Source organism: Triticum aestivum, chromosome 4D (genome assembly GCF_018294505.1).
Source record: "Triticum aestivum cultivar Chinese Spring chromosome 4D, IWGSC CS RefSeq v2.1, whole genome shotgun sequence".
NCBI classification, from domain to species: Eukaryota; Viridiplantae; Streptophyta; class Magnoliopsida; order Poales; family Poaceae; genus Triticum; species Triticum aestivum.
Window position 1 is genome coordinate 113,420,259 of NC_057805.1, and position 22,537 is coordinate 113,442,795.

Consider the following 22,537-nt stretch of genomic DNA (forward strand, 5'->3'; position numbering starts at 1 on the left):
CTAAATGGGTCGGCGCATTGGAGTTGCTCTAACTCGCATTGGAGTTGTTCTAACAGCATGAGGCTCAGACACAACGGAAGGTAGGAGGGCACTCTCAGGCTGGGAGGCTCCATTAGGCGGGTACTATGGACATCCTTTATAGGAGTGATAATGCCTAAACTTCAAGTTTCTCTTTTAGGTTACTTGTTCTATATTATTTTTTAACTAAAAATATCAAGACGTCATGTGGTTATCATATACTACCACGCACAGCAGCTTAATTCCTGATTTTGCGTACACTTGGCTTTTCTTGTAATATATTGCACATACAACAGGTCAAGATTAGGGCACCAATATGTTACTCTATGTATCTTTACAACGGCAGGATTACATGCGTGTACTGTAAAAAAAAAGGGAAAATAAGTTAAGAAAATGCATATGCTGGGCTCATTCAGTTATACTTGACCACAGCAATCAAATTAACTGCACCAAGCACTGTCCCAGGCTGTTGTTGATTGGAAAGATTAGTTTTGGTTCCTGCACATGGGAGGGACAGGTTCAAGAACTACCATCACATTGCTTGCCGTGTCAGTACAAGACAGCCACTTATTTCATGCTATGAACTGAACAATTGTAAAGCTTAACCTCCTACCTTGATTGACTGCTTATTTTGACCAATACTTGTGTAATTACAACTTGGGCCTGGCTGACTCTGCATCAAGCAGTTGTGCATACATAGTTGTGATTTCTTTTGCAAAATACGCCTTCGCTTGCGGTCTTTTGACCTACAAAAGTACGGAAATGAAGTGTCAGCATTCCTGCATTTCAATCCACTCAAACAGAATTGATGGGCCTACCTTGAATGTTGGGGTGAGGAGGCCATTTTCTAGTGTGAATGGTTCAGCAACAAGAGTAACAGCTTTGACAAACTCAAAACCTCTTAGCTGATACAACAATAAGTATAGAAATATCATCAGGAATCATCTCGATCACGTCCGGAATAGAGAATGTTAGTTATGGAGAGTGTGCAGCAACAGTTAAGAGAGAGACCTGTGCTTCCTTCCCAATAGAATCCATGTCAGCCAGCACAGCAGCTCTTGCTCTAGGATCAGAACAGAGCTGTCTTAAATCCTCATACTACAGGTTAGCAAGGACAAATTAGGCTGTGTTTGATAGCAAACTATTATAAAAAACCAAAGTATTGAAAACTACAGTAATTTAATCTGTAGGTACAGAAAACCACAGTTTTGATATAACAAAGTATTTTGAAGTATTGGGAATACTGTGGACCTGTTTGGCAAGAGCTTATATGCGCCAACCAAGATTAACTATCTCGCCGTTTGAAGCAGTTGCAAACGCTCGCATTGCTAGCTAGCTAGAGTTGCAAGCTGATTAACAGCCATGCACAAAGCACTAGCATGCACAAACTAGTACGACCACCGACTAATTGAACGGACGGACAAGCTCGATGCATGTTACACTCACCAAGGATACAATCAAACTAGTACAACATACTGGCACGGAGCAACGACCTGACGCTCCGCAACACGGCTATGCCGGCGGCGCACCACGCAAAGTGGAGCGGCGCATGGACGAGAACGGCTTGGTCATCGCGGCCAGGCCCATCATGCAGAGCGAAAAACGGATTGGACGGACACGACTTCCAGGCAAAATCGGAGGAAGCAGCGGGAGGAACCTTTTTGATTTGTTCATGGCCGGCGACCAAGACAGCCTCCACGAACGACAGGGCGACGGCGGCGGCCAAGGATGGGCTCGTTCTTTTCACATGCTCTGTTTTAAAAAAAGAGGTCCAGGGTTGTTTTCTTATGCAGAGAAAATACCGTGGTTTAGGGAATACTGCTGTATTAATATTGCAGTTTTGTGTGGTTGCCAAACAGATCACCGTGCATACAACAAAACACATGTGTCTTCGAAGGGGATCAACCATCAGTGCACCTGCTAACAGAGAGAATTAAAGCAGAGGCCGCCTTATGGGTTCGGGCCGGGGCTTCAAGCCTCTGATTGGTGATCCCTAGCACCTGGGATGTCCACTAAGATCATTGTAAAATAAACTGCTAACCACCTCCTAGGAGGCGTGTAACCTGTTCCCCCACTTTTCAATGAAAAGAAACGCAAAGTCTTTGCGTTTTCTCGGAAAAAAAAACAGCTCACAGTAATTTAAACTGTGGTAATCATAAAAACTGTAGTATTCTCATAATGCATAGAGCATACACATGTAACACAAATATCTAGAGTCTCATTTATAGCTCTGGTTTTGGAAATAGGATCTGTATTTTCGTAATTATACATAATTCACTGTTCCAGTATTCATAATCTGGACCGCAAAAGAAAAAGTATTCATAATCCGAACATACGAGGGAAAAAAATATTGATGGTTTACACTTCCAAATAATCGGTATTTTCTAGTTAGGGTTACTCTGATTATGTGTTCTTAAGAGATTAGGAGAAGGTGATGCATGTATGCAACAATCAACGAATATTACCTGGATTCCTTCTAATGCAGCCCAACTCTTCAACACCTCTGGCTCAACTGCTACAACGGCAACTAGGCAAGAATTAAAGCTATCGCCTGCATCCAAACCAACATATTCAAAATATGCATGACCAACATTAATAGTTACAGCAAATAGAAAATCATGATATTACCATATACAAAGCACTGGGCAATGAACTTGCACTTGGCATAAACATTCTCGATCTTCTCCGGAGCTATGTATTCTCCTTGAGCTAACTTGAAAATGTTTTTTTTCCTTGAGGTACGGAGATATAAAAAATAGTAATTTAGGAAGAGAAGCCAGACTAAACAGAGTCCGGGGGAAAGACATGCAGAGAGTATAGAAACAACAGACAGATAAGATGCAATAGATACAGCACTCAAAGTAAAATAAAAGCCTCATGGAAATATGGAGTGTCTTCCAGTTTTACCTGTCTATAATCTTTAGGCGCCCTCCAGGCAGCCACAAACCTATGTCCCCAGTATGCAACCAACTATCCTCATCAATGACCTCTCTGCTGCATGTTACAAAACACATCCGTATATCACTTTGACAAATTACATGAGCCATTTATCAAATCCTACTTAACAAAAGGTAAACAGAAGTAGGATATCAAGTTACGTTTGAACTTCATCTTTATAGTAACCCTGGAATATTATAGGTCCCCGGGCACATATTTCTCCACGAGGGTATGGTTGATCCTCAGATGTGTAGTTCATTTCAGGGACATCCACAAGTTTAACCTCTGAAAATGAAAACAGGGTTTGCATTATGAAAGCATGTGAGTGAGCTGTGCAAATATTACGAAACAAATGGAACACGGCTTCATTTGTTACATGAGTAAGAATATTTGATATCTTTCACAACAATTAGACAAACTTAATTCAATCCAATCAGCATGCAGAATCAAACAAATTGAAGAACTTAAAAGTAACTCCAAAACAAATGCCAAACATAAAATATAAAATAATGACTATATGGTATAAGTTTCTTTGATGCAATTATTTTGTAGTAACCGTCAGCTTTCAAAATATGACCATCATTGCAAAATAATCAAATCCATGCAAGTGCGTCATAACTTTAGGGTGGCTTCTCTGTATACTGTTATTGCATTAAGTTGGCCTCATGGGCAATTAGCATCTGTATAAGCACAACTACAGCCAAGCATATCTGATTCCGCGCCTGAAAAATGGAGCTTACCACAAGCAGGATTGGGAGATCCAACATGACCAATTGATATATCACCAACATCCATTAAAGTAATGACACAAGATGTTTCCGTCATTCCGTAGCCTTCAAGAATATCACCACCAAAGCATCTATAAAAGAAAGTGTTATGATTAATAAAGCCAGGTTCTTCGTCATGCCACACTAAGGGAGGGCAAATGAAGTTAGCTTACATTCTGAGGAATTCCATTACATCTGGCGACAATGGAGAAGCACCTGAAGACATAACCCTTACTCGTCCACCCAGCCTAGCTTTTATTTTGTTAAATACCAGCTTATCCCACACTGGGGATGGATTCCGTCCTAATGACATTAAGAGTAAAAATATTCATTCATTATACGTATTGGTGGTAAATAAGATTGAATCAAATGATGTTCAGTAAATGCTAAAAATGCATCTTTCAGTACAATGAAAACTTCTTGGTAATTCAGATACTAGCCCAAGTTTCAGTGTATGAGTTACATGCTTCAGTGTAAATAACCCAAGAGGATTACTAGCTCAAGCTTCAATGTACTAACAATACGTGCTCTATGATAGGAAACTCTTAAGTCATTATAAAGGCTTCCAGCTTCCGTTTCCCGCGTCTATAACCCTATTTCATTTCACAAATAGTGACCTACATGAAGATCATTTGCTTATCAGAGTCCAAATGGCTGACTGCACCGTTTATGTTTCTCTTGCCAGCTGTATTTGACGATCACGTAATCAGTATACATATACAAGAATAACAAGAACAACAAAGCCTTTCAGTCCCAAACAAGCTGGGGTAGGCTAGAGTTGAAACCTATAAGATCTTGAAACCAAGTCATGGTTCTAGCACGTGGATAGCTAACTTCCACGCACCCCCGTCCATGGCTAGTTCTTTGATGATATTTCAGTCCTTAAAATCCTTCTTAACGAACTCCTCCTATGTCAAATTTGGTCCACCCCGACCTCTCTTAACATCATCAGCACGCTTTATCCGTCCGCTATGCACATGCGCTTCTGGAGGCTTGCGTTGTATATGCCCAAACCATATCGGATGATGTCGGACAACCTTCTCTTCAAGCGGTGCTACCCCAACTCTATCACGTATATCATCATTCTGGACCCAATCCTTACTTGTGTGACCACATATCCATCTCAACATGTGCATCTCTGCTATACCTAATTGTTGGACAAGTCGCCTTTTGGTTGGACAACATTATGCGCCATACAAGATCACAGGTTGAATCGTCGTCCTATAGAACCCGCCTTTTAGCTTTTGTGGCACTCTGTTGTCACAGAGGATGCTAGAAGCTTGGCTCCACTTCATCCATCCAACTTTGATTTGATGGCTCACATATTCATCGATATCACCATCCTTCTGCAGCATTGACCCCAAATATCGAAAGGTGTCCTTCTAAGGTACCAGTACCACTTGCACATCAAGGCTAACCCCTCCTCCTCCTCGTGCCTAGTAGTACTGAAACTGCACCTCATGTACTCAGTTTAGTTCTACTAAGCCTAAAACCTTTTGATTTCAAAGTCTGTCTCCATAGCTCTAACTTTCTATTAAGCCACGTCCGACTATCGTCAACTAGCACCACATCATCTGCAAAGAGCATACCACATGGGATATCTCCTTGTATATCCCTTGTGACCTCGTCCATCACCATAGAAAAAAGGAGGACTCAAAGTTGACCCTTGGTGCAGTCCTATTTTAGTTGGAAAGTCGTCAGTGTCGCCATTGTTTAAGTGTATATGCGGATTGCCTAGCCCTTTCCATCAGTTCGGACTTTGGTTGCGGTGGCCAGTGCATGAAGATTAACATGGTATCAGAGCCTAAGGTCTTGAGTTCAAGTCCTGGCTTTCACAATTCATGTTGTGTTGGCTAGTGCATGAAGCTTAACATGGTATCAGGGCCCAAGGTCTTGAGTTCTAGTCCTGGCTTTCACAAATTATGATAAATTGTTGTTGCCCCCTTTGTGTCCACGTATAGGCCTCTTGAGCCATACCAAGTCTATTCACGTGTTGACTTCCCGTATCACACGTGAGAGGGGGTGCTGAAGTGTATATGTGGATTGTCTAGCCCTTTCCATTAGTTCAGGCTGATGGGTGAACTGGTGAGGTGCATATGACTTACAACCAAGAGGTTCAGGGTTCAAAACCCAGTAAACGCAATAAATAATTGCGGCCTACCCCCACTTCTGCTGCCCACATCATAACTCCAAAGGAGCATAGACGTGTTGGGAGTGTAATGTCCGACCCTCTCCCATAGTTCAAACTTTTGCTTGCATTGGCTATCACTTGTCTAAACACTTAGGAAGAATTAGTATTGGTCTAGGAGTCCTTATTAGACTATGTTTACTTTCCTTGCACCTCAAGTCTTATGTAATATATATATGCCCTATGGGCTATGTAATAGAGATAAGTTGCATCATAACATGGTATTAGAGCCTAGGTTTAGGTCTCCTCCGAACACCGCAACTCATCCCTGCTCTTCGATCGATTTTTTTTTTTGGTCTATACGATCCGCACGTCTCCTGTGCTCATCCGGTGAATTCTCTCTAGATCCCCCTCTTCTCGATGAAGATTTCCTCTGCTTCCGCTCCAAGACCTAGCGTGGTTGTCTCCTTCGACCCCGGTGGAACTCCTCTGCATCAACTTGGGCCTCTACACGCTCACCGCTGGACAACCACGACTCTGCCGGTGCTCATCCAGGCTGCTGTCTCCGCATGTCCGTCAGGGCGCTGCCTGTCCCGCACAATGACGTGCCACCCTCCAGGATGCTGTCTTCGATCCGTCGGCTGTTTCCCAGGCCAGAAGGTTCCTGATCCATGCTCCCAAGGCCGTGGTCCAGATCCCGTCACACATGACGTCCAGATCGTGGCCCTCGCAGGCGCCCCTTCCAGATCGAGGCTGCAGCCGTTGCCGTTCCGCCTCTCCCGCCGCCCGCGTGTGCTCCTCTTGGCCGCCGTTGCCTCTGCTCCGCACGTGCGCTACTTGCTGCTGCGTGCTCCCTTGGCCGCAGCGGGTGCTGTTCTGCTCCCGCACACCCGTGTGCGTGGCTGCTGCTATCTCCTGCTACGCTTGCTACTGTTGCATGCTGCTGCTATCTCCTGCTACGCTTGCTACTGTTGCATGCTTGTCTGCGCTGGCTGCTGCTAAACCACGTAGCACTCGTGCATCTCTGTTTGTTGTTTTCTTAATTACCGTTGGTCCTTCTCGTGAGCAGACGTATTACTTGCACTAGGTTCTCTACAGTTTATTTTGCAAACACGATGGCTCCTGCATCTACGTCTCGTGTGTGTTTTTTCTTTCTAGTTCTCTTTGTTTTCCGGTGCGTCCACCAAATCCGTTGATATTTTGTGTTTCTTATGCCATGCAAGTCCACCATACCTTTGTCCGTCAGCCTTTCTCTGGTCCTGATCCTTTCTATACAACTTTTGTGGCCTACTTGCCCTTGTTGTTTCTTATAGGATTTTCTGGACTCTTTCTTCATTGTCGATCTATGCCCATTGTGCCTTAGCCGCCGAGCTTCTTTCGCCGTTGGTTGTCGTGGGCTATGATTTTTTATGCAATGCTTTATACCTCTGATGTGCCATCTCTTCGTTACCCCTTCGGCTTGACTCGATAGGTTGTGACGACTCTTCATGCTACGACGACACTTTCAAGACGCGGATTTGGATTATCATTTTTTTCTAGTGTTACACTTCTTCAAATGCAATGCTATTGCATACGCTTTGCATTTGAGGGGGGGTGTTAGGAAGAATTAGTATTGATCTAGGAGTCCTTATTAGACTATGTTTACTTTCCTTGCACCTCAAGTCTATATATATATATATATATATATATATATATATATATATATATATAGGGCTATGTAATAGAGATAAGTTGCATCATAACAGTCACAACATCATTGTACATGTCCTCGATGAGGGTAATGTACTTTGTTGGGACTTTGTGTTTCTCCAAGGCCCACCACATGACATTCCGCGGTATCTTATCTCTCCATAAGTTGTCGTACCAAGAAAATGGCCTCCATAATCGACCTCCCAGGCATGAAACAAACTGATTTTTAGTCACGCTTGTCATTCTTCAGCGGTGCTCAATGACTCTCTCTTATAGCTTCATTGTATGGCTTATCATCTTAATTCCACGGTAGTTAGTACAACTTTGAATATTCCCCTTGTTCTTGAAGATTGGTACAAATATACTCCGCCTCCATTCTTCGAGCATCTTGTTTGACCAAAAATGAGGTTGCAAAGCTTAGTTAGCCATACTATTGCTATGTCTCCAAGGCCTCTCCATAACTCAATCATTATAAATATGCCCTCTGAAAATTAATTTGGATAGAGAGAAAAGGGAAATCCTAAGTTGATGACTAAAGTGTGACTTGACCCTAATGATCTCTTAAGTCCAAACTAATAATGGATGACTGAAGTGCGCATATTTAAGCTTTTTACTTATATATGTGACAACAAAAAAATCTTTAACCAATTCCTTACCATTAATAATAGCTTGCCTCTTAGCATTATATGCAGCATGAAATAATCGTTCTTTCAACCCACCAGACTCCTTCACAGCATTTGTAATTCTGCATAAATAAGCCAAACATATGGGCGGGTACTATCACATATGATACCAAAGAGGAAAAATATTAAAAAAATACTGGTTTAGTGATATTTACGCAGCATAAATTTTGTTATATAACCGGGGAACACTCGCAAATACTGTTGGTTTCAGAGTATTAAGGTCATCCATCAGCTTCAAATTATCCTGGAATTAATAAAAATACTCATCAAAAAGATGAAAAGAAGCCAACATACAATGTATACACACTACAATATTATCTTGGAACACGACAATCCTTCAAAGGAGACATTAATGGTATTTAGTTAATCAATAAATGACCAACAAGTTTTGTAGAACTATTTAAACTAGAAACAACTAAAATGTGAAACAGCAAATTTGATAATCCACTTCCAACTTAAGTCTGGCAATAACTTATAGAAGAACTGATTATCACTTAATATTGAATGCTTATCAAAATTGTTCTACACGCAGTTATTAGAATGATAATACAAAGCCATTCGTAAACATATTGTCCTAAATAGTCCAGATCTACATACCCCTTGGTAGAACCCAACGGCAGCACCGCGATGAACGAGCCATATTTGGTTAGTTCTCTCGTAGATGTGTGCCAAAGGTAGATATGAGATGTACCTGGGGAGAATGGCGAGTGGTATTGTCAATAGTATGAACTGATATAAACTGAAAACTGCACAGGAAAACAACAGTTATAAGTTAAATTTAAGATCTCACACGTCCGAGGGGTAAAACTTAACGCCCAAGTCCTGGCCTGCTACATTTGCAATGAAATTCGCATGAGAAAGAACAGCTCCCTGAGAAAAAAGATTGGCCTCCAGCTTTAAATATCTGAAAAATAAGGGTACAAGAATCCGACTAATGGAGCAAACAAATCATCATAGGAATGAATATTTTACCTTTGGTGTGCCAGTAGTGCCACTAGTGTAGCAGATAGTGGCAACATCTTCAGGTTTTGGAGGCCGAAAGGGTTGGGGACTCATATGTCCCTGAGTTAAAAAAATAAAAAGAAGTCAATAAATAAATAAAAAGGGGAACCAGTAATAGGGATGAGCATAAAGCTAGAAGTGGTGATATCCTTTATTCAAAATCAAAGCAAATAAAGTATGGATGGTGGTTACGACATAGGTTTTGCATTTCAAATTATATTAAATGAAGTTAACATGTCAAGCTGCATGAACAAATACAATCGGTGAATGTTAATGTGTATGTACAGTTGCAACTTATGAACAACTTTGTCCAGAACGGAGTTAATATACAGACCCACCACCCTTCGTAGTCATGCAAGATTGCAGTACACACTCATTTGGTCACGTGTATTACAATGGAAGTAAAGAGTCAATGTATTTGAGCACACTTACATATTATGTCATGCAAGATTAGTCAGGATATAAATTGCACATTCTGCTTGAGCCCAATACCGTAACTCATATCATGTGCTGACTGCAAGGCTTAATAAGGTACTAGTCAAAAATCTGAAATGTATAACGGCAACCTAAGTGCAAAGCTATCGCTCCGTCCCCACCCCAGCCTGGAAGGGCACTGCCTCTGTTATAATGCTGGTGACCTGGTGCATCTGGAAGCATTGGAACACAATCATCTTCAACGGCGCCCAGCCGAGCTTGGCTCGCCTGTTTGAGTGACCAAGTCGGAAGCCAGGCAATGGGTGTTGGGGGTGGAAAGGGGCTGGCCGCCCTGCTACCGGTAGCGACGGAGTCTAGCGGCTAGGGGTGTTATGTTGTAATATGTGGGTGTTGCCCATTGTTGGGTTTGTACTAACTCTTCTTCTGTCAATGCATCAAAATGCAAGGCTTTTGCGTTTTATCATGGAAAAAAATTAATGCATATTCTAACATAAGCACCAGCAAGATGTGTCAGTTTTGTACCTATCTGCAAAGTGATTCCACAAAAAACCAACTAAGCCCATTCCAGATTGATGTCGGCAATAATGGCTATAACATTACTATTTCTCAACTCCACATACACATAAACAATGATTTACCAACTAGTTTAAATGGTATTGTGTTGACTGGAAACATTCATGAAAAGTGACCTGTATGGTGTTAAAGGATCCAACAAGGTTTGTACAGGAAAACTCAATGATTATTCAGAAAGCCCACCTGTCTGTGTAGCATGGAGTAGGTTATGATTTCCATTCCAGCAGCTGCAGGTGAAGATGGCATATTCTCATCGACTCCACCAACTACCTAAACAGAAAATATTAAGGAAAGACTAAGAATAAAGGTTTTTTAACAATCATGGGTTTTCCAAATTGCATATCTTAATCGTAAATGACCTGCACTTACCACGATAAGGCGCACACAAGGCATTTGAGTTATAAAGCTTAACAACTGAAATGAGCAGACAGATGTAAGTCAAAATAAGTTTAAATTCATATGTACTTGAGTACTTCTTTATCAGAGTCTATCTCATTATACAGTGCAAAGCTAAATGCAAGCTGATGTGTATAATATGATTTAGCATCTCATATAACATACTAGAATTAAATTAGGATTAAAGACCAAGTCAAACCTATTGCCAGATCATCGCGCACACACAAAAATTGTCGCCAGATCAGACCCCAGTACCCAACACTTCAATGATGCATGTATGCAGATATGATCCAGAACTAACGGCATTTGATATGCATTCATAAACTATACGGGCTTTTGACACTATGAAGCACTCCTGAGAGTGAGTGTATGAGATATATATAAACAAAGCCCCGAGTAGGATGACATCAACACTAAAAGGAAGACTCGGTTTCCATTTACCAGGAGTGTGCTTGCCAGTTGCAAGCCTAGCTAGGACCAGTATGACAAAGAAAGCTGTAAGGGATGCCCCTACAGTATAAATAGGAACCCAAATTCACATCCACGAGGACTTAAATCCATGTAGTGGGATTGTACATCCACTCCCCCAACCAAGTGGGCTAGGCTCACTTTCTACCAGTGTGTCAATGTAAGGTTACAGGTTATTCAGTGCTCTGCTATAAGTGATGTTTTAATGTATTGTACAAACTAGGAATAGTCTAGGTCTGGATAAATCATTGAAGCTCACAGTTCTTAGTGTTTCAGGAACACAGAAGATAGCCTCTACTGATGCATGATTCACAATGAACTGAACTGCATCTGGACCTGTAGACAGTAAGAAAAACAAAATCAGTCTCTAAAATGATTAAAGGGAGAACAATGATCGTTCTGTGCTGTGGACATACCAAGAGTATCATATAGTGGCACAGAAACATATGAATACGCAGAACAAGCATTGTCAACTATGGTCCACTCAGGTCTGTTTATAAAATACAGACCAACACGTGCGCCCTGATTCAGATCAAAAGAATACTCGAAGGTAAGTTGAAACAAATTCCCTATAGGGCAATTCAAGTGCTATTTCAAGACATCAACATCTACAGCTTTATCTGAACAGAAAGAAAAGGACAAGTGCCTTTTTCAGACACCGATGACTCACTTTAGGTATTCCATGACAAATAAGACCAGAACCTATTGCAGCCCTGCTTGTGCCAGCTTCTCCATAAGTCATCCATTTGTAGCTGTAATGTTATTTCTCGCTCAAGAGCTAGGATAAGATAAGAAACACTACAAAAGGTAAATCTAAGGCATACATCAGATAATTGATCCTTACTCTCCAATTGTTCCATCTGAATGGACCCTTGTACCTAGGTATCTACAGTCTCTGAAAGTCTCAACTGCATTCCTGTCCAATTAAAGATAGCAAGGACACTATACATGAGAGATTGTTAAGGTACTGCGATTGGAATAATATGAAATACAACCATATAGACACATTAGGAATAGCGAGAAACTTTTTCCATGGCACACTGATTTTCCATACTGAGGGTCACTTTAGCCAAACATCCCATCAGCCCAAGGTTTTCAAAAACATGTAAGACTATGAATATCATATCATTGAGCATTTAATTTTCTTATCAACAACTTAGGCTGCACCAACTCATCTTGCCAGTTTTAAACAAAATCTTCAGACAAAAGCTTCTGTATTATATTCAAATTATTTTGCAGCTCTTGATTTTTACAGCGGCAAGTTTCCTCTGGCAACAAAACTAAGAAACCAAGAAAAAGAGAGTCCCAACTTGCATTAGGTTGTGGTTGTCAGACGCCCCTGATGCTCTGATTAGCCTTCTGGCTAGCGATTGTAATCCTATCAGTAACTAAATTAAGCTCCCTTTTTCACCGCAAAAAAAAATGCATTAGTTTGTGCCAAACCCATAGATTTGCTACTCAATAGAAACAAGCGCGTTAGAATAACTTCGATGGCACTTCCGGATTGTATCACTTTCTGTGAGCTCTAGGTCGCCCTGTGCTGTCATAAGACTCTTTTTTCTAACTTAATGAAATGCACGAGAACATATTCTCTCAAAAACAAAGAAAAGAACTACAGTGATAAAAAACTGAAGTGATTAACACCAAGGGTTCTACCGGCTAGCACCGTGGGCAGGCCAGCCTGGGATCGTATCCTCACTCCTGCTTTATTTAGCCAGTTGGCTAGTTTCTCCTAGCTACCATTCATATTTATTTTATTTTTGATAAATAACTGAAGTATTTTGTCAACTTCGCCTATGTCTTCTAGGCATAGCCGGTCCCAAGCCCAGGTAAAGGAGGAGGGCTGTGATAGGCTTGGCGAACCAACGTAAAAACTAGCCAGTCCCATGGGTATGAAACCCATTTGAGCGAGAGTAGTACTAGGATGGGTGACCTCCTGGGAAGTCCTCGTGAAAGGGTTTCATATCTAAGGGTTGTGATAGGCTTGGCGAGCGAACGTAAAAACTAGCCAGTCCTTTGGATATGAAACCCATTTGGGCGAGAGTAGTAATAGGATGGGTGAACTCCTGGGAAGTCCTCATGAAAGGGTTTCATATCTAGCCTACCCCAACTTGTTTGGGACAAAAGGCTTAATTGATCTTATTATAACTGAAGTATTTTGTCAAGAGAGAAATTAAGATGAGTATGCTTACACAAAGTTATCGTGCAACGTCCCAATGTCTGGGTAGTCTGAAAATCTATCTATCAGCGTTATAGGTGAATGTGCAGATCTGCAGAAGATTAGAAGCACAATTAAGAGTCACGAAATAGGCAGAAATGCAACATAATAACATTATAGTTCCTGAATGTGCAGATCTGCCAGAGATTAGAAGCGCAATTATGAGTCACGACATAGGCAAAATGCAGCATAACATTATACTGCCTCAAGAACCTACCGGTACACGTTCCACTTTCCAGTCTGCAACTTCTCGGGGAGGACAGCGCTGTAGCCAAGCACTGGAGAAACTATTTGCGGTAAGTTTCTGACGATCGGTAAGCTATATTTGAAACAAAATTTAAAAAATCCTTGTCGCTCGCTCTCTTCGGGGTACTAGTACGGCAGTGCCGCCCAGCGAGTCAACGGCGGGCAGGGGAGGAAAGAGAGAGGGCCTGTGATGCGTGCGTACCGTGGGCGTACTCCCCTGCGGTGGGATTGGGGGCGAGGCTATCGGAGGTGCGGCGGGCGGCGGTTGCTTGGGGCTGGAGGTGGGCGGAAACGGCGCGGAGGCGGCGGTCGGTTGCGTCCATCGGTGGGTTTGCCGTCGCTGGTGCTGCTGGGCAGGGTAGGTGGGGGAGCGGAGAGGAGGGGAAACGGAATGTGTACCGCGTGGGAGAAGAGCGGAGACGGTGGTGTTTGGGCAAAACGGGCAACATAGGAAGAATTTCTTCGAATTTGGGCACAATTCGTTAGTTCTTTTTGCCTTGATACTGTCGCAACTACTGTTGGTAGATGCTGTTGCGTTCGATGACGTCGTCTTTCCTGTTTTCTTCAACGACCTCATCGTCATACGCTCGGACTCGTGGCGAGTCATATTCAATGTTTGATGGGAGCACCGCCTCCGCCCCGTATACCATGAAGAAGGGCGTGTAGCCGATGGATTTGTTTTGGGTTGTGCGCAAGCTCCAAAGGACGGAGGGGAGCTCTTCCACCCAATTGCCGTTTGCCCGAACGAGTGGTGTGATGAGCCGTGGCTTGAGGCCTTGCATGATTAGCATGTTAGCTCGTTCGACTTGTCCGTTGGATTGAGGGTGTGCCACAGACGCATAATCTATATGGATCCGTCTTTGGTGACAAAAATCTTTGAACACCGAGGCGGTGAAGTTGGATCTGCTATCCATGATGATGTTATGCGGGACGCCGAAGCGGTGAATGAGGCAGAGACGAGCTTGATTGTCGTGTCGGCCTTCGTGTTTGTCACCGGTTTAGCCTTGATCCACGTGGTGAACTTGTCGATTGTCGCCAACAAGATTTTGTGGCCTCCTGGCGAAGGCTGAGCTTGCCAACCATGTCTAGCCCCCACACCGCGAATGGGCATGTCAATGGGATCGTCTTCAGTGTTGAGGCAGGCATGTGTGCTTTGTTGGCAAAGTGTTGGCGGCCCTCGCAGCTTCAGACAATTTCCTCGGCGTCACGCATGGCGTGAGGCCAGAAGAAGTTATGACGGAAAGCCTTTGCTACAATTGTTCTGGGGGCTGCGTGATGGTCGCAAGCCCCCGCATGTATTTCTTCGAGGAGCTTCTTGCCCTCCTCCTTTGGGACACAGCGCTGGAAGACGCCCACTTGACTGCGCTTGTATAGCTCGCCGTTGATTATTGTGTAGGCCTTGGAACGAGAGACGATGTGTCGGGCCTCCTTTTTCTCCTGCGGGAGCTCACTCTTGGTCATATAGGCGTGCAGTGGTTGGATCGAGTCTTGGGTGTGGATCACCATTACGGCCTCCTCTGATGTGTCTGAGGATGGTGGGGTAACCTTCAGGGCTGCAATTTCTGAGGTGTCGAGGTCTGTCGTGGTTGTGTCGAGGCCTTGCATCTTGATGGATGGCTTATGCAGTATCTCTAGGAAGGTCTCGTCTGGCACGGGCTCTCTTGATGACCCAACGCGTGCGAGGTTACCCGCCGTGATGTTGTCGCTTCTTTTGACATGGTGTAGTTCTAGTCCATCAAACTTTCCTTCTAGTGCCCAGACGGCAGCGTAATATGCTGCCATCTTTGGGTCCTTAGTGTCGAATGTTTTCATGACCTGCTGGATCACGAGGTCGGAGTCGCCGCGGCAGATGAGACGTCGAATGCCCATGGAGGCCGCAATCCGAAGCCCGTGCAGAAGGGCTTCATATTCTGCTACGTTGTTGGAGTCCCAAAAATGGAGTTGGAGGACGTAGTTCATTTTGTTGCCTCTGGGAGAGACGAGGACCACTCTGGCCCCTAGTCCTTGTACGGTAATCGACCCATCGACGTACATAGTCTAGTACTCGAGGTCGATGTTCTTGGGGACCTGCTAGGCCTCTGTCCATTCCACCAGAAAGTCGGCGATGGCCAGATTTGATTTCCGTGCACGGCTTGTAGGAGAGCTCGAACGGCAGAAGTTCGATCGCCCATTTTGCCACGTGTCCCGTGGCGTCCTTGTTGTTGATGATATCGGAGAGTGGTGCATGGTTGACCACCGTTATTGGGTGGTCTTGAAAGTAGTGCCACAGCTTCCTTGCGGCTATGAAACTCCATATGTTGTCTTCTGGTAATGTGAATACCTTGTATTGCAAGGCGTTAGTACCTCGCTCACGTAGTACACTTGGTGTTGCACACGGTGCACTTTTCAGCCTCCTCTCATTCCACAGCAATGACAATGCTGACCACTTAGGTGGTTACTCTGATGTACAACAACATGGGCTCTGATTGGGCCGGGGAGATTACGAGTGGGTTTGATTGTAGTAGTGTGTTGAGGTCGATGAATGTCTGCTTGGCCTCGTCGCTCCATTAGAAATTGTCGCCCTTTTTGAGAAGGTGATATAGGGGCAAAGCCTTCTCACCTAACCGTGAGATGAATCTATTCAACGCCGCCACGCATCCTGCGAGCTTCTGTACGCCACATACTGTCTCCGGGGGCTCGAGTTCCACTATTGCTTGTATATTCTCCGGTTTTGCCTCTATCCCTCCCTGGGACACAATGAATCCCAGCAATTACCCAGCAAGGGCCCCGAAGAAACATTTGTGGGGGTTTAACTTCATGCTGAAATTGCGGAGGTTGCTGCTGGAGGTCGGTGAGGAGGCTTGATCATTGCTTGGATTTTATTATGATGTTGTTGATCTAGACCTTCACATCTACTCCGATCTATTTGTTGAAACACTTCTGCACCGTCAGCTGGTACATAGCCCCCGCGTTTTTAGGCCGAAGGCATCGTGATGTAGCAGAAGGGTCCATATGGCGTGATGAAGGAGGCCATCTCCTGGTCGGACTCCTTCATTTGTATTTGGTGGTATCCGGAGTACGCATCCAGGAAACATAAGCGTTCGCACCCCGCCATGGAGTCGATTATCTAGTCGATCTTGGGTAGAGGGAACGGGTCTTTGGGTCATGCTTTATTGAGGCTGTTGTAGTCCACACACATGCGCCACATGCTCTTCTTCTTTAGTGCCATCACTGGGTTGGCCAGCCACTCCGGGGGCGCGACCTCCCTTATGAATTTAGCCACGAGTAGGCGCACTATCTCTTGTCCTATTGCCATTCACTTTTCTGTGGCGAAGCGTCGTATGGCCTATTTTACTGGCCTCGCATCCTTGTGGACGTTCAGGCAGTGTTCGGCCTTCTACGCTGGCACTCCTGGCATGTCGGTGGGCTTCCATGCAAATATGTTCCAGCTGGCTCGAAGAAAAGCGAGGAGCTCTGCCTCCTGGCTCTCTGAGAGGTCTCCGCCGATAATCACTATTTTGTCAGGATCTTCTGGGTGAACCTGGAACTTTTTGGTCTGTCTGGGCGACTGGAAGACATGCCCAGGCCTCGGTTTCTGGGGGAGCTCGGCCTCTAATGGCCCTATCCGCTTTCTTCTCTTGGCGAGCTCGGCGGAGGCCAGGGCGGCCTCAGCGAGCTCCACGTTCGTCACTTCGGCCTTGTAGGCCTTCTCCGTGCTTCCCCATACGACGATCGTACCGTTCGGGCCAAGCATAATTAGCTGTAGATAAGCGTAGGACGGAACTGCCATGAATTTTACGTACATGGGTCTAGGGGTAGGTCAGATTAGTTTGGCCTCCCCCCTATATCTTGGGGAACACGCTCATTGCCTTCGCCTTCTTAGGGTTTCTCGATACACCTTGGGCCTGGTGGGCCCTGGTCAAGGTCGAGGCCGGGCTCCCTTAAGTCAGGTACCCCGGGTTTAGGACCCCTCAGATGATATTAGCGATACTCAACCCCATAGTGTTAATTTTGTTAGACTCAATAAGTTGTCTAGAGAAATCTAGTGGAAAGGTGATCGAGATTATGTCAAAATCTGTTTTGCATCTTTACATGGCGCTTCAACTTCTTGCTCATGTCATGGCCTTGTCACTATATGTGCGTTTAGGTGCATAAATGTGATTTCGTCACCTCTCTTGGTGTTATGCTAAGGACTCCGCTGACCAATGAACGATCCACTAAAGTTTCAGCTCGGATTTCGACTATGAGTTTATTAACGTTCACAATGGTAACACTATAGAGAATATTATTTGACTTTCACTTGAAGAGTGTGTGTATGTGGTATTAAACAATTAATGACCTCAAGAGCTCGAAAGAGACAGCATATTGATACATAGTACTTGAGCGTAAGTCACAACAAACTCTATGCATACTTTCTTTTGCATAGTCCCGTCACTAGACAATGAAAGTTTTAGCAAGCAACGATTAAAAGAAGTGTTTGCGAGCCTTGATGACGAGATAGTCGTAGGTGTTAATGAGTTACTCTGTATAGGAGGAAGCACCCATGCCTCGGGCCAGCTGATCTCGCCATTGTCCTCTTCTTCCTCCCCTTCTTTATCCATGTTGCCTCTTCTTCCTACCCACCTCACCGCCCTCCTTCCCTTCTTCCTTCCTTCAACACCTCGATGACCCGCCTACTAGCAGTGGCCGAACCACTTGCTCCCACCAGCGGTGGTCAGCGTCGCTTCCTTCCACCTTATCGTCCCTCCCTGCCATCGCGTCAGCCTTTGACGGTCCACAAATGTCATGTCCTCCCCTCTAATCATCCTTCTCTGATGTCGGTGACCGACACCCGCATCCATCCCCATCACGTCCACGCCCTCAACATGCGTCGCCGCGGCTAGTCACCAATTTCGCCGCTGTTCTACCCCGGCCTTCTCATGGTTGATCGTCTCGTCAACGGCGGCTCAGTCCTAATGCTTTGCCCCACCTCCATCTTCGCGCTGTTAGTACACCCTCTCCTCGCCGCTGTCACTTCCTAACCGGGCCAGGCTTAGGTGCATGTGGGCGTGCGCATTTGCTCACTATTCCGCGCATTACACTAGGAAAAAGGATTTGCCGTAAAGAAGGCCCACCATGATTTTTCTTCGTTATATCATCCTTCTCTGTTTTTTTATTTTTGATTGATGAGGGGTATCATCCTTCTTCTCTCGTGAGTATACCTGGCCATACCTCGGGCCGGGCCTAGCCAAGCCCGACGCAAAAAACCCAGGCCTGAGCCCGGCCCGGCCGTCGGGCCTGTTTTTTGGGCCCGAGCCCGGCCCGAACACGTAAAAGCCCGTCCGGCTTCGGGCCGTCCCGGCCCGTCCTTCAGAAAAACGCGAAAACGATGGGCCCGGGCTCGGCCCGGCCCGGTCTTCGGGCTCAAAATCTAGGCCCGAGCCCGGCCCGGGAGCGGTGTCGGGCTGGGCCGGGTCAGGCTTTTTCGGGCCGGGCCGTTCGGGCCGGGCTGCCCATGGCCAGGACTACTGGTGAGACAGGCTCGGATTTGTTATGAATTCATAGGCGGCCCAGTACGTATCCGCGCCGTTTCCGTGGTCCTCAATCAACGTCTCCTTGTAGGCTTTCGTGCCGGTTCCGTGGCCCTCAATCTACCAAACCAAACGTGCGCATATAAGGGCCCGGTCGCACCACACTACTGGCTGCGCCCGCTCTGTCCCGCCGTCTCCGTCTCCGGCCACCGAAGCCCTTCCTTCTCGCCGGAAAAAAGAGCGCGAGAGAGAGCGACAGTTCGTGCCAAGGATCCATGGTGACTGCGGGCCTGCTGCGGAGGGAGAGGGAGCAGTTCGGCTCTTCCCCCTTCACTGGACAGACGATGATCGAAAGCAAGATCCAGGCCCTGGAAGACGACATTGGCGCCACCAAGGTACACATGGCTTGTTAACAATGTCAAAACTCGATGGCGCGTGAACGTAATTGGAGCAAAATTGCCAATTCGATGGAGTTATTACTCATGTGGTATTACATACAGTTGCAGTTGATTAATTCGTGTGTATCAGGAATCTGCTGCTAATTAACAAATGCCAAAACGCACCGTATATAACATGTGCAGGTTAGCAACAGGAGATCGTGCCGGTGGCTCAACGACCGCCTGCTGCTGGAGCTGGTCCCCCGTCTTGGCGCCGACGAGATCAAAGGCCTCTTCGCTCCGCCACCGTGGGGTAATCGATCAGTCAGTCAAACAAATATAAATTCTGGTCCATAGCGGACCTCACAGCTCAGTTGTAGTACTATGTATGTTCTAATCGATCATGCGCATCCGCATGTTATGTAGGTGAGGAGCTGCCCCTGTCTGCATTCTGCATGACAAGTTCTGCTGCTGCATGGGATGTCTTTAGGACCATCGACATGGATGTTCAGGTATGCCACCGTATACTAGTAGAATACAGTACATACACCAGGCCCAAATGCATGCGTGTAGAGATAAATTATACTAAGAGGTGTGTCTTATCTTCATGGGTCATTTACAGTTGACAAATTTTAATGGTGTTAGGCAAACTTGTTGCAATTTCACATGAGACAATCATGCGCGGATCGGAAGAACAGTCGTTTGGACGAAGACGAGGAGATTGCGCTGAACGCTTGGCACCGTATTGATCGCCAGACAAGAGAAGTTATCAAGAGGAACTTCCTGCCTGACCTGCTTCGGATGTACGAAGTATGTGTACCGTCTTGTGTCTCCTATGTTTTCTGTTTTCCCAACCAAATATATAGTACGTACAGTGCATTTTCAGCTCTGTGTGCGAACATGCTTAGGAAGATAGTACAACACATGTAGCTAGTGTCCTTTGAAAACTCTGAAATCTTTCAGCAATGTTACCCAAAGTAACTGCATTAGTTACCCAATTGGAGTAAATTATACTCCCTCCGTCCCAAAATAAGTGACTCAATTTTATACTAACTTTGTAACCTTACAAAGTTAATATAAAGTTGAGTCACTTATTTTGGGGACGGAGGGAGTAGTAGTTATCCAACTGGAAGCCATGTGCATATTTCTGTGTCAGTGTTGATTCCATGGTTGTTTAGTGTAGGGTTTTTTTTTCAGGGAGGTTGTTTAGTATACTAGTTAACATTAAAGTGTCTCGGATTCAATTTTGCAGGAACGAGTGAGGGCCTTCATCCAAGACACGAGGGGCGACAAGGACTTGCTTGCGCTGGATGTCCAGGACCCGTTCCAGAGGCTGCTCCTACACGGCGTGTGCGAGGTAACTAAAAACATCTGACGAAAGCCGTGTAAAATTTAAGACTTGACCTGTCCATCATGAAGGATACTTTGCTTGATCGCCACTTCATAATGTGCATAGTACGCAGCCTCCTGCGCGGCAGTGTACTACGTAGCGTCGAACGATTTTGAAGGTTAGCCTACCTGTATCAATCAATCAAAAATAAGAACTTCATTCGTATGCCTGCAGTTCTACAATGTGGCATCTGAGACGAGGAGCAGCACCGTGAGAGAGTACGGCGGGGACAGGCTGTGGAAGACGACGACGATCAGGAAGAGATCGGGCACGGGCGCTCCACCCAGGATCACCTTGGTTGACTTGCTGACAAGGAAGAAGAATGGGTGCCACTGAATATTTCACTTTGTGCCACTAGTAGCACCTTCCCTCATAGATCAGGCACGGGCGCTCCATCCAGGAAAGTGTTTGTGCTTGATTTGTACTAGTATGCCAGCTAGCAATCTACACTACTAGCACTCCTTAATTTGCAGTGCTACTTAATCACTGGAGTAGTAAGCTTATTTGGTGATAAATATATGACACTACTAGCTGTACTATGATTGTCGGTCTTTGTCGTTTCATACATGGATCGATCTCGGCTGCAGTACTACGCACACTAATACGATGCCCGTGCGTTGCCACGGGCCTTTTAAATTTTTTTCTGATTGCATATATAAGCATAATGCATTTCTAATTTCACATGTATAGGAAAAATTACAGCAACAATCGAAAAATGTACTTGATGCAATGTATTTTCATTATTCCACTTCACTTGCATCTCCTAAAATATCAGGAATATTGTCTTCAGCTTCCTTCACACAGTACTTGAGCAATTATGGTAAAAGAAATCTTTGTTGACTTGTAACCATCCTGCATGAGTACTTCATACAGTTAGCATGAAGACTTCACATGAAAATGTAAGAACGTGCAAACATAGAGTACTCAACTTGTAAATTGGATGAACCAATTTTTTACCATTCCATGAGAGCATATTAAAATCAAAAACAAAATAACTCAACACATTACTAGAATAAATAATATATTTATTATCTCGATTATAATGATGATAAATAATTGTATGTATCTTGAATATAAAAATAGAATAGACAAATATGAACAGCCTCCCACAAAAAGGGAAAAGCCACTCCTCGCCTCTCACCACACAAGCACATCACACATCCCTTATCCCCACCGCATAAGGCACATCTTCAGCAACTCACATGGCGTAGTCTTCACCTTCTCTCCCTGCCACTGCGCCTCTTGTCCCGCCACAACACGTCCCGGCTCCTCTCCCCACCAGCCATCGCTTCCTTTCCCTGTCTATGGGTCAATCTGTAGCGTAGATCAGCGACAATTGTTGGCCTAAATTCTATTGTCTGCACACAGTGACTGGTGGACCACGCCCGACCGAGGAAAGCAGCAACGGGGCCATAGGTAACAGACATCGACAACGTCGGTGGAACCAGAAACAATGCCATCAAACATGAGCGGCGACCTTGACCAAGCTCCATGTAGGTTAGTTCTTCCCCTTTCTTGTCATGTTTTGTCTCTGTTCTCAAATGAATTATTCATATATTCAACAAACATAAAGAAAAATAATAATCTCGCGTGTATCTATGAAATAAAAATTGTGCAGCAAACTTGCAGTGAAGTTTGCTGATAGTGAATTTAATTGCTTATATGATGAATGCAGAAAGAATTTCTAAGAGATAGTAACAACTGACATGAAGTAAATCCGG

At 44.8% G+C, this 22,537-nt stretch overlaps 2 protein-coding genes across 4 annotated transcripts; one reads left to right on the plus strand and one right to left on the minus strand.

The window, feature by feature from the left end:
- Window positions 1-256: 256 nt before the first annotated feature.
- LOC123096611 (long chain acyl-CoA synthetase 6, peroxisomal) lies at window positions 257-14,015 on the minus strand. 3 transcript variants are annotated; one of them, XM_044518376.1, is made up of 24 exons: window positions 13,763-14,015; window positions 13,532-13,592; window positions 13,289-13,366; window positions 11,921-12,012; window positions 11,767-11,848; window positions 11,513-11,618; window positions 11,356-11,432; window positions 10,602-10,646; window positions 10,416-10,502; window positions 9,195-9,284; window positions 9,013-9,092; window positions 8,820-8,913; window positions 8,378-8,466; window positions 8,196-8,284; window positions 3,896-4,025; window positions 3,696-3,814; window positions 3,117-3,240; window positions 2,926-3,012; window positions 2,647-2,750; window positions 2,484-2,569; window positions 1,030-1,116; window positions 837-923; window positions 632-764; window positions 257-516 (listed from the first exon to the last, which is right to left on the minus strand). In XM_044518376.1, exons 5-23 carry the CDS (start codon window positions 11,836-11,838, stop codon window positions 669-671), a joined length of 1,749 nt encoding a protein of 582 aa, XP_044374311.1. In that variant the 5' UTR covers window positions 11,839-11,848; window positions 11,921-12,012; window positions 13,289-13,366; window positions 13,532-13,592; window positions 13,763-14,015; the 3' UTR covers window positions 257-516; window positions 632-668. The 3 variants fall into 3 exon arrangements, with proteins under 3 accessions (XP_044374311.1, XP_044374310.1, XP_044374308.1); XM_044518375.1 differs by having other exon boundaries at window positions 2,926-3,009; window positions 11,941-12,012; window positions 13,763-14,009; XM_044518373.1 differs by having other exon boundaries at window positions 11,941-12,012; window positions 13,763-14,009.
- A 5,154-nt stretch (window positions 14,016-19,169) lies between these two features.
- On the plus strand, window positions 19,170-21,546 carry LOC123099760 (uncharacterized). The gene is made up of 6 exons (XM_044521859.1): window positions 19,170-19,444; window positions 19,631-19,739; window positions 19,853-19,938; window positions 20,072-20,236; window positions 20,679-20,783; window positions 20,991-21,546. Exons 1-6 carry the CDS (start codon window positions 19,325-19,327, stop codon window positions 21,150-21,152), a joined length of 747 nt encoding a protein of 248 aa, XP_044377794.1. The 5' UTR covers window positions 19,170-19,324; the 3' UTR covers window positions 21,153-21,546.
- Window positions 21,547-22,537: the final 991 nt, after the last annotated feature.

What these genes read in the sequence shown, in the direction of transcription:
- LOC123096611 (XM_044518373.1), bottom strand. Translation starts at nt 14,009, where the DNA reads ATGTTGCCCGTTTTGCCCAAACACCACCGTCTCCGCTCTTCTCCCACG. An exon ending in CTTGTGTGCGCCTTATCGTG is followed by an intron (nt 10,503 to 10,601) that starts GTAAGTGCAGGT and finishes TTTTCTGTTTAG; the next exon opens with GTAGTTGGTGGAGTCGATGA. An exon ending in GAGGCAAGCTATTATTAATG is followed by an intron (nt 4,026 to 8,195) that starts GTAAGGAATTGG and finishes TAATGTCATTAG; the next exon opens with GACGGAATCCATCCCCAGTG.
- LOC123099760 (XM_044521859.1), top strand. Translation starts at nt 19,325, where the DNA reads ATGGTGACTGCGGGCCTGCTGCGGAGGGAGAGGGAGCAGTTCGGCTCT. An exon ending in CTTCGCTCCGCCACCGTGGG is followed by an intron (nt 19,740 to 19,852) that starts GTAATCGATCAG and finishes CATGTTATGTAG; the next exon opens with GTGAGGAGCTGCCCCTGTCT. An exon ending in TCCTACACGGCGTGTGCGAG is followed by an intron (nt 20,784 to 20,990) that starts GTAACTAAAAAC and finishes GTATGCCTGCAG; the next exon opens with TTCTACAATGTGGCATCTGA.